At 35.2% G+C, this 14,471-nt stretch overlaps 1 protein-coding gene across 10 annotated transcripts in view; it reads right to left on the reverse strand.

Annotated features, from left to right (window-relative positions):
- Positions 1 to 14,471, reverse strand: part of NAV3 (neuron navigator 3) — a 557,486-nt gene that overhangs the window by 34,474 nt on the left and 508,541 nt on the right. For all 10 annotated transcript variants that reach the window (XM_084516198.1, XM_084516196.1, XM_084516194.1 and 7 more), the window contains 3 exons: positions 12,884 to 12,936; positions 7,748 to 7,771; positions 5,426 to 5,503 (listed from right to left, as the gene is read on the reverse strand). In XM_084516198.1, coding sequence (XP_084372324.1) covers positions 5,426 to 5,503; positions 7,748 to 7,771; positions 12,884 to 12,936 — 155 coding nt within the window. The remainder of the gene's footprint in view (positions 1 to 5,425; positions 5,504 to 7,747; positions 7,772 to 12,883; positions 12,937 to 14,471) is intronic.

Raw genomic sequence — 14,471 nt, forward strand, 5'->3', positions numbered from 1 at the left:
ATGAAATAAACTGCTGAAATCAAGCATAGTACTTGAGTCCAGCCAACAACGCCTGAATAATTAATGTATCCAAGTAAGAAAAGTCTCAGAAGAGGTTTTCAAATGCTTAAGAAATGCTACAAATTCCATTTGTCAGATTTTGATATAAAATAATATAAAATAATACATTGAGGAAAGGCTTGACCAAACAGGTCAAATTTCATTCTGATGGTCTTTTAATGACACTTGTACTACAAAATGTCTTTTATGGCAAAGCAAGGAAAAACACAAATAGTGTGATACTGAGATGAAATAGATGCTCTTTTTTATTTTTATTTTTATTTTTATTTTTATTTTTATTTTTATTTTTATTTTTATTTTTATTTTTATTTTTATTTTTATTTTTATTTTTATTTTATTTTCATTTTTATTTATATTTTTAATTGCCTACAATACTTTCATTTAGTTTTAAAAAGGGAAATGGTAATAACAAATTCAAGCAGGAGATGAACTCTGAGGTAACGCAACTTCTTGCTATTATTATTATTATTATTATTATTATTATTATTATTAATTATTAACAATAATTATTAATAATAATTATTAATAATAATTATTATTAATAAAAATAATAATAATAATAGTTTCTTTCTCCAGGCTGCAGTGAGGAAAAAAATGGTGCCTATGTCCAGACAGTGAAAGTACACAAATCTGGGGGAGTTTGGGACTAAGGCTGAGATGATTGGATTTATATCAAAGGCATCAGAAATGATCGAGTAACTTTTTGTTCAGCAAAGACACTGCAGAAGATACCTTGCTCTCTGCCAGAGATGGATGTAGCTATATAAAAGACAGAAAGCAAGTAATTTTTTTTTTCCAGAAGAATTACTGTTCATTCAGGTTTTAGCCTACTGAAACACAAACATCTCAAAATGAAGATCGCAACAGTATTATCCACTGAGAGAGCTGAGAGAGTAAAACATGTTTTCTGTTTCTTCTCTGAGAATTTTTATTTTTTTTTAATTAGAACTATTTCTCTTTCAAAAGCCAGGAGTTCATGAAATATGCCTGTTAGATTAGGAGATAAATGATATGCTAGTAAACCAGATCTATTTTATAGACAAAATTGCTAAGACAGAATGAGCTCATGAAAATTAAAAGCCCACCTGGGTTTTTCTGTTTGTCATATTATATCAGATATTTGTTAATTACTTTCATAATTTTTATGAAAAGTATATAATCACTTGCTTTGAAATATCAATTTTGTAATTAGACAGAATTTCATAGGGCATATCACAATTAAAAGGTTGTATATACACTCTGTTTTCAAGCTGGATTTTATTCATGATGTTTTATTGACACTTCATTGGATTTACTTACATAAAGTGCTCAAAGGACTGACAGAATTAGTACTAACAAATGTATATAGTCTCCTTTGATCCTTTGGACTTACATGAAAGTGTTCTTTACATCTTCTGTACCAGAAATAACAGGGAAAGAACTCAGAACTAGGCTTATTGTGTAAAGCTTTTACGTTTTTGCTTTTGTAAAGGATGTATCTCATGACTACATCCCCAAAATATTTACATATGATAACTAGCAATACTTTTCTTTAAAGAACGTTTTCATTGTGAAGGTTCTTAAATCCCTTGTTCATGCATGGACAAATTGAAGCCTTGAAGGTTCATGCTCCTGAGAAGTTTAATTTTGAGGGAATTCCACATGTTGTGGATTTGGAAGAAGGAGAGATTTCTCCACTACTGTTTAAAAAACCCACGTGCTAACAGGATCAGATTTAGAGTTGCTTATAGGTTCAGAATTTAAGGACTGTCTCCATGGATATAGATTAGAAGGTGGATGACACATTCAAAAGAACAGCACTAAGTTAACTTTTACACAACATATGGCATGCATGCATGTATATATATACACACAAGCACATTCAGGTTTACAAATGTGGTACTTCTGGATAGGTAAAAATAGATGCACATGCATACAGTTTTTCTAAGTGTCCTGTTGAAAGTTTTACCTTTTAATTTAGATTGGTGGAAAAGCTATGGGCTGTAATCCTCTTACATGTTGGGAAGTCCATTGGACCACATCCCCACCCAATACAACAGATCGAGCCCATCTTATTTCCTACATGTGCAGCAGAATTAGTTTGGAAAAATAACCACAACAAAATCCAAAATGTATCCATGTTTCTAGCTTGACTAAGTTTCTCTGAAATGGTATTGTTATTAGAAACCACAGTGTTTACTCCACACAAAGGAATACTAGCCAGAGACATAGGCAATACTTCTAAGTATTACCAGGGAGACTGGACATAAGTGGGCAAAATCAACTGAACAATGGCCTTAGTGGCTCAGCTGCACAGGGGAACATCCTCTTATCCTGTTGCACTTGTTGCTTTATTAAAAGCTACAGCATTGCTGAAGAAGGACATATCCTAAACATCTGACACCTAAACATCATCTTTCAACTTCAACACAACAGCAACAAAGAATCTGCTGGTGCTTTCTGTTCAGAACTAAAGGAAGGAGAGAAGTGCAATCTGTTTTCTGCCCACACAGTGGAATGAGGCATGGTACCAAGAGCCCTGAGTTACCACCAGCACAGGGGCTCTCAGACCAGCCCTAGTAGAGGCACCTGAGCACAGGACCTCCACAGCCCTCTTCCCCATGCTCCCCATCACAAGGCAGAGCTGCTGCAGCCATGTGTTCTTGGTAGAAGGAAAAGCACCCTGTGGAGAGCATGAGGTTTTCTAGTGACTACACAAGACGCTGGCTAGGCTCTTCTGATTGTTCAGCATTGGCTTTAGTTTGTTGATCTCAGGATGGGCAAATGAAGAATTGCCTAGCCTGGCAAAGATGATTAATGTGATCGACGTTTTAGTTCTAAAATATACAAGAGAAAGAACCCCACACCCAGGATATACATGCTGGCTATAAATTCCCAAATGAATAACCCAGCTCCAAATCTTTTTTTTTTTTTTTTTTTTTTTTTAATTTACGAATACTGCAGGATTCCAGTATTGTTTGCTTCACTGATTTATCCTCAGAAGTCAGAAAAGACTGGAAATCCATAATGCTCCAGACATACAAATGTTCTTTGCAGCAACCTGACCACAGCAGAAAGGGCTAAGATAGCTCTTCTTCACTTTCAAGTGTGGCAGTCCAAAGGGATTAAGCAGCTTTCACACAACTAGAAATTATTTTCCCCCAGCATGAACACAGTGCTACACAGACTGAAATAATTGCTCGAAAATAATGGCAGTATTTATAGAGCTAAATACTCAGTACATCTACATTATGAAGAAAGATGCTCTACAGGTTGCCCAAGACATCAGGGACCTGCTTTCTTGAAATGTATAATGATGCTCTCTTGCAACTGCATCTCTGCTTTCCTTGGGAATGATAACTATAGTTATATCCTGAATCACATTTAAAAATCGCTGTACAGCAGTTGATCAGTAACTGGCTGGTAACTTCATCTGAAGCCATAGCAACCAAGCACAACTGTAGATCGCATTACCTATCTGGCATTATTTTCTGATACGTTCAATAACTCATATTACTAATGTATGACAATTGGAAGGAACACCAGGGAACTCTTGGTGAAATAGCCCAGTTTTCATGAGTTCTATATCAGCACAGTTATTGTAGCATGTGAATTCTATATACATTTGTATATTGTTTTTCTTTTCACATCACTCTATATTTTTCAGGGTTTATCTTTGTGAAATGTAACTATAATGAATTCTATCAACATTCTCAATTCATGCCCAATTCATGCTCAATTCATGTTTGTTCTTTTGTTGGTTGTGTCTCCTTGCTTTCTTTTTTTAAAACAAAACAAAACAAAACAAAACAAAAAAACTTGATTCTGAGGAAAGACTGGAACTGAATGGGAGAGAACTACAGAATTATTGTCACATACAAAGTGACAAAGTGACAAAATCATTCCTTGCTCTTACAGGTAGGATCAATGCATTTGTGTGGCCATGCACCCATTCTTATGCTTCTCACTTTGTTTTGACGAAGTTTATGTTTATACAAATCATTGACAACTTTGAAAAGTAAAGATAAAATATTAAACTGAGAATTTAAGGAAGTCTAGTAATTTACAGTTCAAAGGTTAACCAACATTCAAGTCTGTGGACACACTAGATGTGACACAAACTGCAGTTTATCTTGGTGCAATTGTCCAAGTGGAGTTTATGAAAGCTACATGTCCCAGATTCTTATAGCACCATAAACCAAAAAATACTAATGGCATTTCTTTAATATTTTAACAAGGTCTAATCCATAAATTGTAACATGCTTTACAAAGCAGGTAAGAATTATTGCTCTATTTTATTTTTGATTGGTAACTAGGCTTCTAAATCATCAATGAGGTTCTTCCAGTCTGTTTTGTTAAGATAGAGCTTGAAAAAGTCCTAGATACTACTATTAAAATGTGTAGTTTCCTGCAATGACATGACTATATTCGCTGTCCAATACCTTCTTCTCTAGTCCTCCGTTCCTACTCTACAGGCACAGACAAATCTGCTGCTATCCAGAGTGTGTCTTATTAAGTTATATATAATTTTCTACATTCATCAATACCAGAATGAAACCTTGCATGTTCATATCTGAGAACAGAAATTTCATCTTAGTGGAAATCAAATCAATTAATCTTGAAGACACTGAATAAAGGAAAATTCACACTGAGATTTTTTTCCAGTAGTCTCTTTTTCAATAAAATTTAATAAAGCATTTGTTAGAATTTCCTGTTTTTTTTTTATTTTATTTTTTTGTACAAAACTGCATCACCTTTACTGAAACTGATACAGCTATATTTTTGGTGCTTGTAACATTTCATATGTCAGGGAAAAGTTGCTTTTCAACTTAAAAAATGCAGTACCATACTGGCTGTAGCAGTTTAATACCCACAAAACTGACAGAATCTTTACTGTGACTCAAAATCTGTAATAAGCTTTAGAGTCTTGATAGTTTGGATGACATATAATGGAACAGAGTACTTCAGCATTACTGTTCAGTCACAGTGTTTAATTTCTCTCTGATCCACAGTGAGTGCATCTCTATACCTTTCAAAAGGATTTTAAATGACCCAGATAAAAAGGGTTGGTGCTTCTGTCACTAAGCATGAGTCTGCCACTTTTTTACTTGTAAAGAATACAGTGAAAATTGCCAGACACCAATTATCACACTTAAAATTCCTCCTTAGAGGACAGGTAATAACAAAAGAAAAAAAAATTATAACCATTGATCTTTGCAGAACATTATTTTCTATTTCCATTGTGTATATATTAAATCAAATAATTAATTTCAAAAACACCAAGATAAATAAACAGAAGTCTGCCAGCTTACATCTTGATATAAGAATTAAATAAGAGTAATTAACCCATCTGAAAATATTTTTCATCAAAAGCAAAAATACTTACATTTGCTGAAAGTTGAGATGTAAGTGTAGCAACTTTTTCTTGTGATGCAACCAGCTCTCTCCGTAGTTTCTGAATTTGCTAGATAAAAAAATGCTGTTGTCAGTATTTCAGGAATTTCTTTTTGTTGCATTTTTTGTACTGCTAATATGTGATCACTAAACATGTGAAACAATACCTTAGTTCCACATGTTTTAATCACAAAACTTAAAAAAATACTAATTAATAAAAGTAATGACCTAATTCTGCTCCAGCTGTTTTGTTTACATATGCAAATGTCACTTTTTTTTTTTTTTTTTTTTTTTTTTACCAAATCATGTGGGTTCCAAACATATTCTTAGTGCAACCAATAACAGCAGCACTGGCTGAGGCCTGAAATTGTGAAATATGAAGGAATTTGCAAGAAGTTCACCTTGTCTGACTGTAGACATATTATTCAATAACATATGTTAAATGTCTGCATTAGATGCAGATGAAGTGCAAAAGCTACTCCTCCACTGCCTGGTATGAAGATGGTTTCAATGGCAATCTCAGGCAGATTTTTACTTCATGGATCATGGGGTACAGTAATATTTTTCTAACACAATAGTTCCCAAATTACATTTGATTCAAACATATAGCTTCTTTAAAGCTTATGTCTGTTTTGTTTGTTTATTTGTTTTGTTTTTGTTTTGTTTTTCCAAAAACTCTCTGGCCAACTTAAAAAAATACATATATATAGATTTAGATGTGCATGATGACATAAAAATAAACTAAATTCAAAGATCCTGTAACCTTTTATGAACAATAGAATACTTAAGAAAAACATTCATTTGCATTTCAGCCAGGGTAGATATGAAGCATGAAACTAGCACATCATTTTAAGTGAATTTAACCCTACTTGAGATCTTACTGGGACTTCAGGCATTGCACTAAACTTAAGTACAGTATAGCGTTTCACTTTGAACCCCTTTCATACTCAGACGTAAAAGGAATTACTGCAGACTAGTGAAGGAAAATGTCTAAAGCCAGCCTAACAAAGGGAGCACATGGCATTCTCATACTAATATCTCCACTAATAAGGACTATTTAAGTATTTTGACTTTATGATTCCTGTGAAAATCAACAGGGAATACTTCATACACTTTAAAAGTGAAATAGTTCCTGTACATTTGTGATACAAAAATGCCTATGTCATTTACACTGTCTCAAAGTAAATGAGACATATTTGAGCTGTTCTCTCTCCTGGTCTGCCCCCCCCCCCCCCCCCCTTTTTTTTTTTCTTCCAAGATTTCTTTTGGTATTCAATAGCAATTATTTGAGCTGCCTGCTTAGGCTACACTTTCATCACATTCCTCCAAGTATACAAAGTCAGTTCTCAGAAGTGCTATTCAGCATCTCCTGCAAGAGCATTCACAGAGCACATCTAGATATTAGAAAAACTCCCCACGTAGGAGAATATGAAAAATAAATGTTCCATGTGTTGCTTCTTTATGAAGGCAAATGAATTAAGGAATTGTTTTTTACACTACTGAGCTATGACACACCTTTTTAGCTCATTTGTTTTAACTTTCAGAGAAAGCAGTTTAAAAAAGTTCAGGAAAAATATATTGAAATAGACTGCTTAAGGAAGAATATGTTTATTTGTTCAACCTTCTTAAGGTAACTTTTGGTTGACTTTTTATGTGATCAGAATAGTTAAAATAAGAGCAGAATAAATGCAGGAGTCTGAAAGCATACAGCTTGGTAAAGTGGAAGTGCACCACTTGGTGCTGCATTTTATTGTTTCTAATCCTTGGTGCCCTTTTAATACAACCAGTACTTCATTTTGAGAAAGGCTGTAATTGTATCCAGCTGCTGACCCACTCCTGTCACCCATTCTTATACACTGTGAGCTGTTTTCCACGTCAGATTTGATTTATATCTGAAATCAATCTGTGTTTCTCTGAAATACATTGAAGTGGTCAGTTTCAGAAATTTAATATAAAGCAAAATGTAAGTGATAGAAGTTCAAAGTGAACCTTCTAAGTATTTCGCTCCTGAAAGGCAGCACATTACCTTGAACTGCTTAGTCTCTTAGATCCAGTACAGAGTTGATTTAAGTCTGAGATCAGACATATCACAACTCCTCCACTCAGCAGCCCAATCCTCATTGATTCTTTTCACCTTTCCAGATCCTCAGCCAGGAAGTATCAGCACAACACTAAGAAAATAACTTCTAGTGCAGCTGCTACATGAGGTGTCCTTTTACCAGCATCTCAGAATTTTAGCCATATCAGATACACAGTAAACTTCTAAGTAACATCATAAAAATACACAACTGTAAAAATGAAGAAAAGTTCTTACCTCTGAATGTGCCTTTTCTTCTGCCTGCAAGAAAACAAAGAAGAAATGACTTAGAAATAATGTGCAACATAATTGAGGTAATAGATAATAAATGCCAGCAGCTCTGAAGTGAAATGAATAGCTTCACAGATCTGTTACATTTAAGGAAGGTATGCAGTAAAAACAATAAATGGAATTCCTTTCAACTTACTCAGAGAGGCTCCAGCTGAAAACCCAAAGAGTTTGCCAGCATACTGACAGGACAAAACAGTGGATAAAGGAGGAACAGTAACAGAACTGCAACGGAACTACTTAGAACTACATTTCTAAGATAGGAAAGAATATTTGCTATGCTGTCACTCATGTACGTTAGTCTGTACAAGTGAACTTTTATACCGTAATGATTATTACAGCTCCTACAACTATATTTGCTTAACTGTATACCGAACAATAATCCTAACCGACTAATCCCTGCTAAGAGAAGTTGGCAGCATACCAGGAAAACATATACGGAGGAAGGTGGGAGGAGAGGGCTACTTGAACTTTCAAGTAATGTATTCCAGAGTACTGACCAAAATATTAAGATCTCTCAGGGCTCGTTAAAGTTTTAACTTAAATTTGCTAGTATTTTATAATTGTAGATATTTTCCTCTTTGTTATGTAATGTGTCGTATAATGATGCTAAGCTTCTTATTTATTCATTAGTCTTTTTCAACAAGTGAAAAAACAAAATCATTACAAAGCATACCTTTGAATGTCTGCTAAGATAAAAGTAATTTAATTTGTTAGCAGGGGAGTAGTCTAATTTAGGAGGCATTTGGCAGACAGAAAAAATCTTGCTTTAGTGAAATTCTAGTGGAAAGGAAAGATGTGGCATGAGAAGAAACCATTTGGTAACATAAAATAATTATCAGTGAGTGTACTGAAAATCAATGCACTCCATGATCTGAGGTGGGCCAAGTTCAAAGAAACAGTCTGACATTGTCTGGAAGATTAGTAATCAATGAAAGAAAAACATATGTAAAAGAATTAGATGTAAATAATGCTAGAAAGACTTAAAAAAAAAAAAAAAGTAAAAAGAAAAAGATGAGTTCCTCAGAAAATTCACGTTAGTCAGTATCTGTGTTATTACAAATGAAAATAACTATTTTGGGGTTTGTTTTTGAGCCAGTGTTAAGCACAATATCTGTGTTGTTAGAATTTTAATAACTGATTACAGAAATATTTAATTTCTTAACCTGATGCAGGGGGAGAAGACTTTTAGAAAATGCCTCTTTCAATAAATGTTTATCTGTTAATAGTTCCTGAAAAGACTGAGATGCTGTGATATTTCTGTGCAACACTTAGCTGAAGCTACTCTAACACCTACAATCACTAAATGGGAACAATTTAGAATAGTGATTATTTGCCAGCACTGATGTGACACACTTACTGACATTAGCTTTCTAATTTATATTCACAGAAATGGGATCTGCCTACAGAAAATTTTGAAAATCTATTCTCATTACTGTTACTTCAAACATGTAGTGTATGAAAAGTCATCAAAGGATCAAGAAAGACTATGCATCTTTATGAATTCTACTGTGCCAAGAAAAGCAAAAAGTAAAGTAAAGTAAAGTAAAGTAAAATAAAATAAAATAAAATAAAATAAAATAAAAAGACTTGGTCTTCTGTTACTGAAACTGCCACATAGAGAACTTGTCCTTCATCCTCAGACCACTGTGGCTCCATTGGCGAAGGAAATGCTGCATGTTTTAGCAGATGGCTTCCTCAGCATACAGGGAAGTGTTGCCACTCTCCCTAGAGGTCAAAGAGAGAGCTGCTACAAGACATCATTTGTGGACAGTGGAAGAAGTAAATGAAAAAGAAATAAGAGGTTGCTGGGTGTATTTTCAACTTAAAAAATAAAATCAGAAAACCAAATACAAGTGAGAAGTTTTCACTTAAGAGCTCATGCTGACACCATTGTAATCCAGCACTTAGTCATTGGCTCACAACTTTAGAAATTTGCTCTAAAAGGAAATCATGTTCTTTTCCTCCCTTTACTTCTCTATCATATCTAAGCATCCAATCCTTGCAATATATTTTTCTCTTTTTGAAGTCTTACAGTATTAGCATACAAATGACATGTCCTTACACATCTCCTTTGAGCTTGGCTTAGCACAGCTAATGAATTCTGGGGATTCTAAGTGTAGCTAATGCTGAAAAGCCAGTGTAAGAAATAGAGCAATTAACTAAAGATATGCAAATAGCAGTGTCTCACCTACTGAGCAGGAGGAGATTAAAACTGGAGACAACCTATCATAATTTACACTACCACACAGCTTTTTCAACTTCTTGGAGAGCTAGATGGCTGCCAAAATAGGATCAGTATTTCAGTCCTGGAGTCTACTATGTCCAGTTACATAGCATACTTTTTCGTGAAATTAAATGTATGTCTCTGTATGTGTATATCTCCGCTAGCTAGATTCCTAGTCTATTCAAGTACGTTTAGAAAACCCAAATGCAACCCCGCAAAAAAGCCAGTACATTCAGAAAATACTAGTGAATGCAGAAGATGTCTCATCAGACTTACTCATTGCAATAGCAGCAAATCATGAAGTGTCTTTTCTGAATCTCATATCCTAATTCCCAAAGAATCAATCTTCTGAGTGTAATTTCAAGCTCTTCAGCCATCCTCTGATAATAATATGTAAAGATCTTTATTTTGTACTTTGTCTGAAACCCTCCAGTGATTAGACTGCAGAAAAACACTAGCATTAAGGCTTAAGGTAATGCTTGAGGAACCTAATAAATGGCTTTGACTGAGACATTTATGGAAAGGCAGCTACTTTGGAGTTCCTGCTGAGTGATGTTGGCCTGTGTAAGCAAAATAAAACACCCAGCTTTTGTATTCTTTCTTGAATCCAATAATAGCTGAATGTGGACACGTGTGTGGCTAGGTGTGCCATAATGCTATGAAGCTATCCCTTCATGGAGGCAATGGGACACTGCACAGCATCACTGAAAAATTAAGTATTTCTATTATACTTTCAGATGATTTGATACTGATTGCCTACTTTTCATCTTTCTGCTCCACTTCTGCCTCATCTCCTGATTAATTGCTGAAAAGTTTAAACATTTTTCACAGGATCAGAAGGATCAAGCAGGAGAAATTCTGATCAAAAATCATCCCTAGAGAATCAACCGTAGCCATTTTATCATATTAATTATTTCCTTGTCCTTTAAAGATTTTTCTATAACTTTTATTATCCTGTCTGCATAATCCATAATTTTAGGAGGGAGGCTTAGCTACACTGTGAATTTACAGCCAGAAGTTTCAGAAGCTATTCTGCTGGCTTACATCATGAAGTTGGATAAGCAGTATGAAGTTTATTTTACAGGAAAAGTACCATTCTCTACTATCATGAGGATCATCTAGTTCTACCCCTTTGCCATGGGCAGTGACACCTTCTACTAGACCAGGTCTCTCAAAGCCCCATCCAGCCTGGCCTTGAACACCTCCAGGGATGGAGCATCCACAACTCTGGGCAACACGTTCCAATGCCTCGCCACCCTCTGAGTAAAGAATTTCTTATGTCTAATCTAACCTACCCTCTTTTAGTTTACAGTCATTCCCCCTTGTCCTATCACACATGGTGGAAGAAACCACAAGCAAGCATACTCCTCCCAGCAAAGAACTTGGGATGCTGACACCTTGCCATCCCCACTCTTCCCAGACTGGAGCCATTGACCCAGAGGAGCAGTGGAAGCATGAGCAGGACACCAGAGCAAAGGGATAGATCCTAGACACTGCATGCATAACAATTTTAACTGTATTGTTCTTATTGAGGCATTTCCCATATATAGCTATATTCCTAATTTTTTTCATCCTTCCTTTTTTTTTTTTGTTAAAAAAATTAATCTGCATAATTTCTTCCCCTTCCCCTTCCCCTTCCCCTTCCCCTTCCCCTTCCCCTTCCCCTTCCCCTTCCCCTTCCCCTTCCCCTTCCCCTTCCCCTTCCCCTTCCCCTTCCCCTTCCCCTTCCCCTTCCCCTTCCCCTTCCCCTTCCCCTTCCCCTTCCCCTTCCCCTGCCCCTTCCCCTGCCCCTTCCCCTGCCCCTTCCCCTGCCCCTTCCCCTGCCCCTTCTTCTCAGGAAACCATTGTGGTAGATGTTTGACTACCCTCTTTCCAGGCTAGCACAAGTTTAGCATAGACATAGAGCTATCAGGTGTATAAGTGGTACAGTGGCATCAGCTTGCATGGATTGGGTATTCTCAGGCAAGAACTGATTTTGGCCTGGACATGACAACTGACACTATTCAACACCTAAAAATATGGAGAGGAGAAAACTATTTATGAACACATGGTATAAGAGGGTTGTTCTCTCATGACAAAAGGGTAACTACAGCATGTAATTGTGGTTAGCAAATAGATTGTAAAGCAGCCGTAATGTATTAGCAAGAGAATGGCAAAATGTGTTTAACTCATCCCATCTGGATGATTTCTTGTTAGCAGAAGAACAGAAACAAAAAGTTTCACAGAAGATATATATATATATATATATATATATATATATATATATATAAAGATAATTAAATAAAAAAAGGAAAAAATAGCTTCTGCTTGAGACAGGAGAATACAGTTGACAATTACTTAGTCTAATTACCTAATTAACTAAGGTTAATCATTTTTAAGACATTCTCCTTTTTAGAAATAATGCTGTCATTTTCAACAAAGATCAATAGACATTTAACCTGAACATTTTATCTCCCTTATCCTGAAGCAATCTTGTATTTTTAAAGAAATGCACCTCAAGCAGCAGCAAGACAAAAACACGTTGTAAATTGTGCAATTAGAAAAATAGCTGAAAATGAGCAAAAGCACTCAGCATTATTAACTACAATAACATAAGGTCCCCCTTGAAGTGAAAGTCCTAGATTATTACCTTCTTTCTAGCTTTCAAAATATACATTAGGCAATTTTGAGCAGTTTTAAATCAATCACTTAAAAAGATGGAAATAACATTTTAAAATAGAATAACAATAATACCAAATGTTCTTGCTTTATTGCAGTGCAATTTTAATCCTTCTAAACCTCAAACTATTAAAAGTTTTATGAAAAAACGAACAAGCACAGCGCCAGACAGAACTTCTTTCTAAAATGTCAATACTTACCGTAGAGTAGAGAGAGGATGTGCTGGAGACAAGTGATAATGAGGACCCGTGTACTTTAAAAAAAAAGGAAAATAACATGAAATATTGATGGAAGCATAAAACTTCCTCCATGTAGCTCAATAACTAAACATATTTTTAAAATGAGAAACAATTTTCCACAAAGAGTAGTTATAAGTTATCGGTATGGAAAAGCTATTGACATTTTTTCTTGCACTTGAAAAGATTGTTTATACAGAAAAAGCACTTTCATGCATGCTAGGTAGGAGAGTGAGCCAGTGAGATTCAGCATTATTACCAGCAAACCAAACATCTCTTTTGTTGTTTTGACAACAAATCATCTGATAAATACAGTCTTTATAGAAAACAAAAATTGAGTTGTTTATATACCTGTCCAAAGCTCAGCAAACTGCTTTTACAAAAGAATATGCTTAGCAAAATCATTCACATTCCCCAGGATGAGCTCCCAGGATTTGCTCAGCAGGTTTCCCTCTTCAGCACAATACAGACCAGTGCATGCTGGCATTTGTAGTTTGTGTGAAGGGATACTGCAAGATGTGGTGACATACATCCATTAATCACCTGTAGAGTCTGCCTCAAGACCAGAGTGAAGATTGAAGGACTTCACCTTAAAAAGTTGTTCCTGGCCTCTCTGAAAATGTGGAGTGAAGACTAAACTAAGACCAAATTGCCCCTTCTGCTTCTTATAACACTCTAAGGACAGACACATTAACGGAAAACTTTAAATATGATTTATTTCATTACTTCTTTTAATTTTTGTTTCAAAAGAAACTTGTTTAATATTTATACTCTGCCATTGTATGACAAATATACTATTTTGTTGAGATAGCTCTCTGTCTGTCAAGGTGTCTGTATGCCAAACTGGCAATACAAGAATACTTGGATTAGTCAAAAAGACTTTAAATCTAATTTGGTAACTGGGTAATTATTTACAAAGTTGTGGTCATCCCTGAAATCCTGTTGCTTGCAGTCAAGACCAGGTTTTCATCCTCCGCTTTTAAACTTTCAGCTAAGTTCCCATTCTGCTTTTGTACTCAGTGGTTCTACCCATTACCAGATTTGTTTTACTAAAATTTTCCTTAGAACTAATATTTTAAATAAAATACTTTTGGCCTTCCAACAACATAATTTCATAATCTCTAGTTACCATGAAGTCCTGAAAACCGTTTATTATTGCTGCACTGACTTCCATTTACCGTGGTTGATTGCGGTTATCCATTCTAGCTGGATATGAGACATGACCAATGAAAAAGCTTTTTTCAAAGTCACTGATGACCCATTACTGAAATTCTACATTTAATACCTCTTTTTTTCTATGCCTTTTTATTTCCCTTGTTTTCTCTATTACTCTTTCACTGTTTCTTTTGACAATTCACCTATTCCTCAGCAAAGGGTCTGTAGTCACCTCTGTCCTTGAATTAGGTGATATGCTTTTGTGCAGTCAGCCATCAGAGGATGTGCTGACAACTCACAGCTTGATCTGTCCTGCACCCTACTGCTAGTATTACATACCCAGATGTCTGCCTGACATATCATCTGAAATGAAGAAGAAAAAATTGAAAAGTAAAAG

Source organism: Aythya ferina, assembly GCF_964211825.1.
Source record: "Aythya ferina genome assembly, chromosome: 1".
Classification (NCBI taxonomy): domain Eukaryota; kingdom Metazoa; phylum Chordata; class Aves; order Anseriformes; family Anatidae; genus Aythya; species Aythya ferina.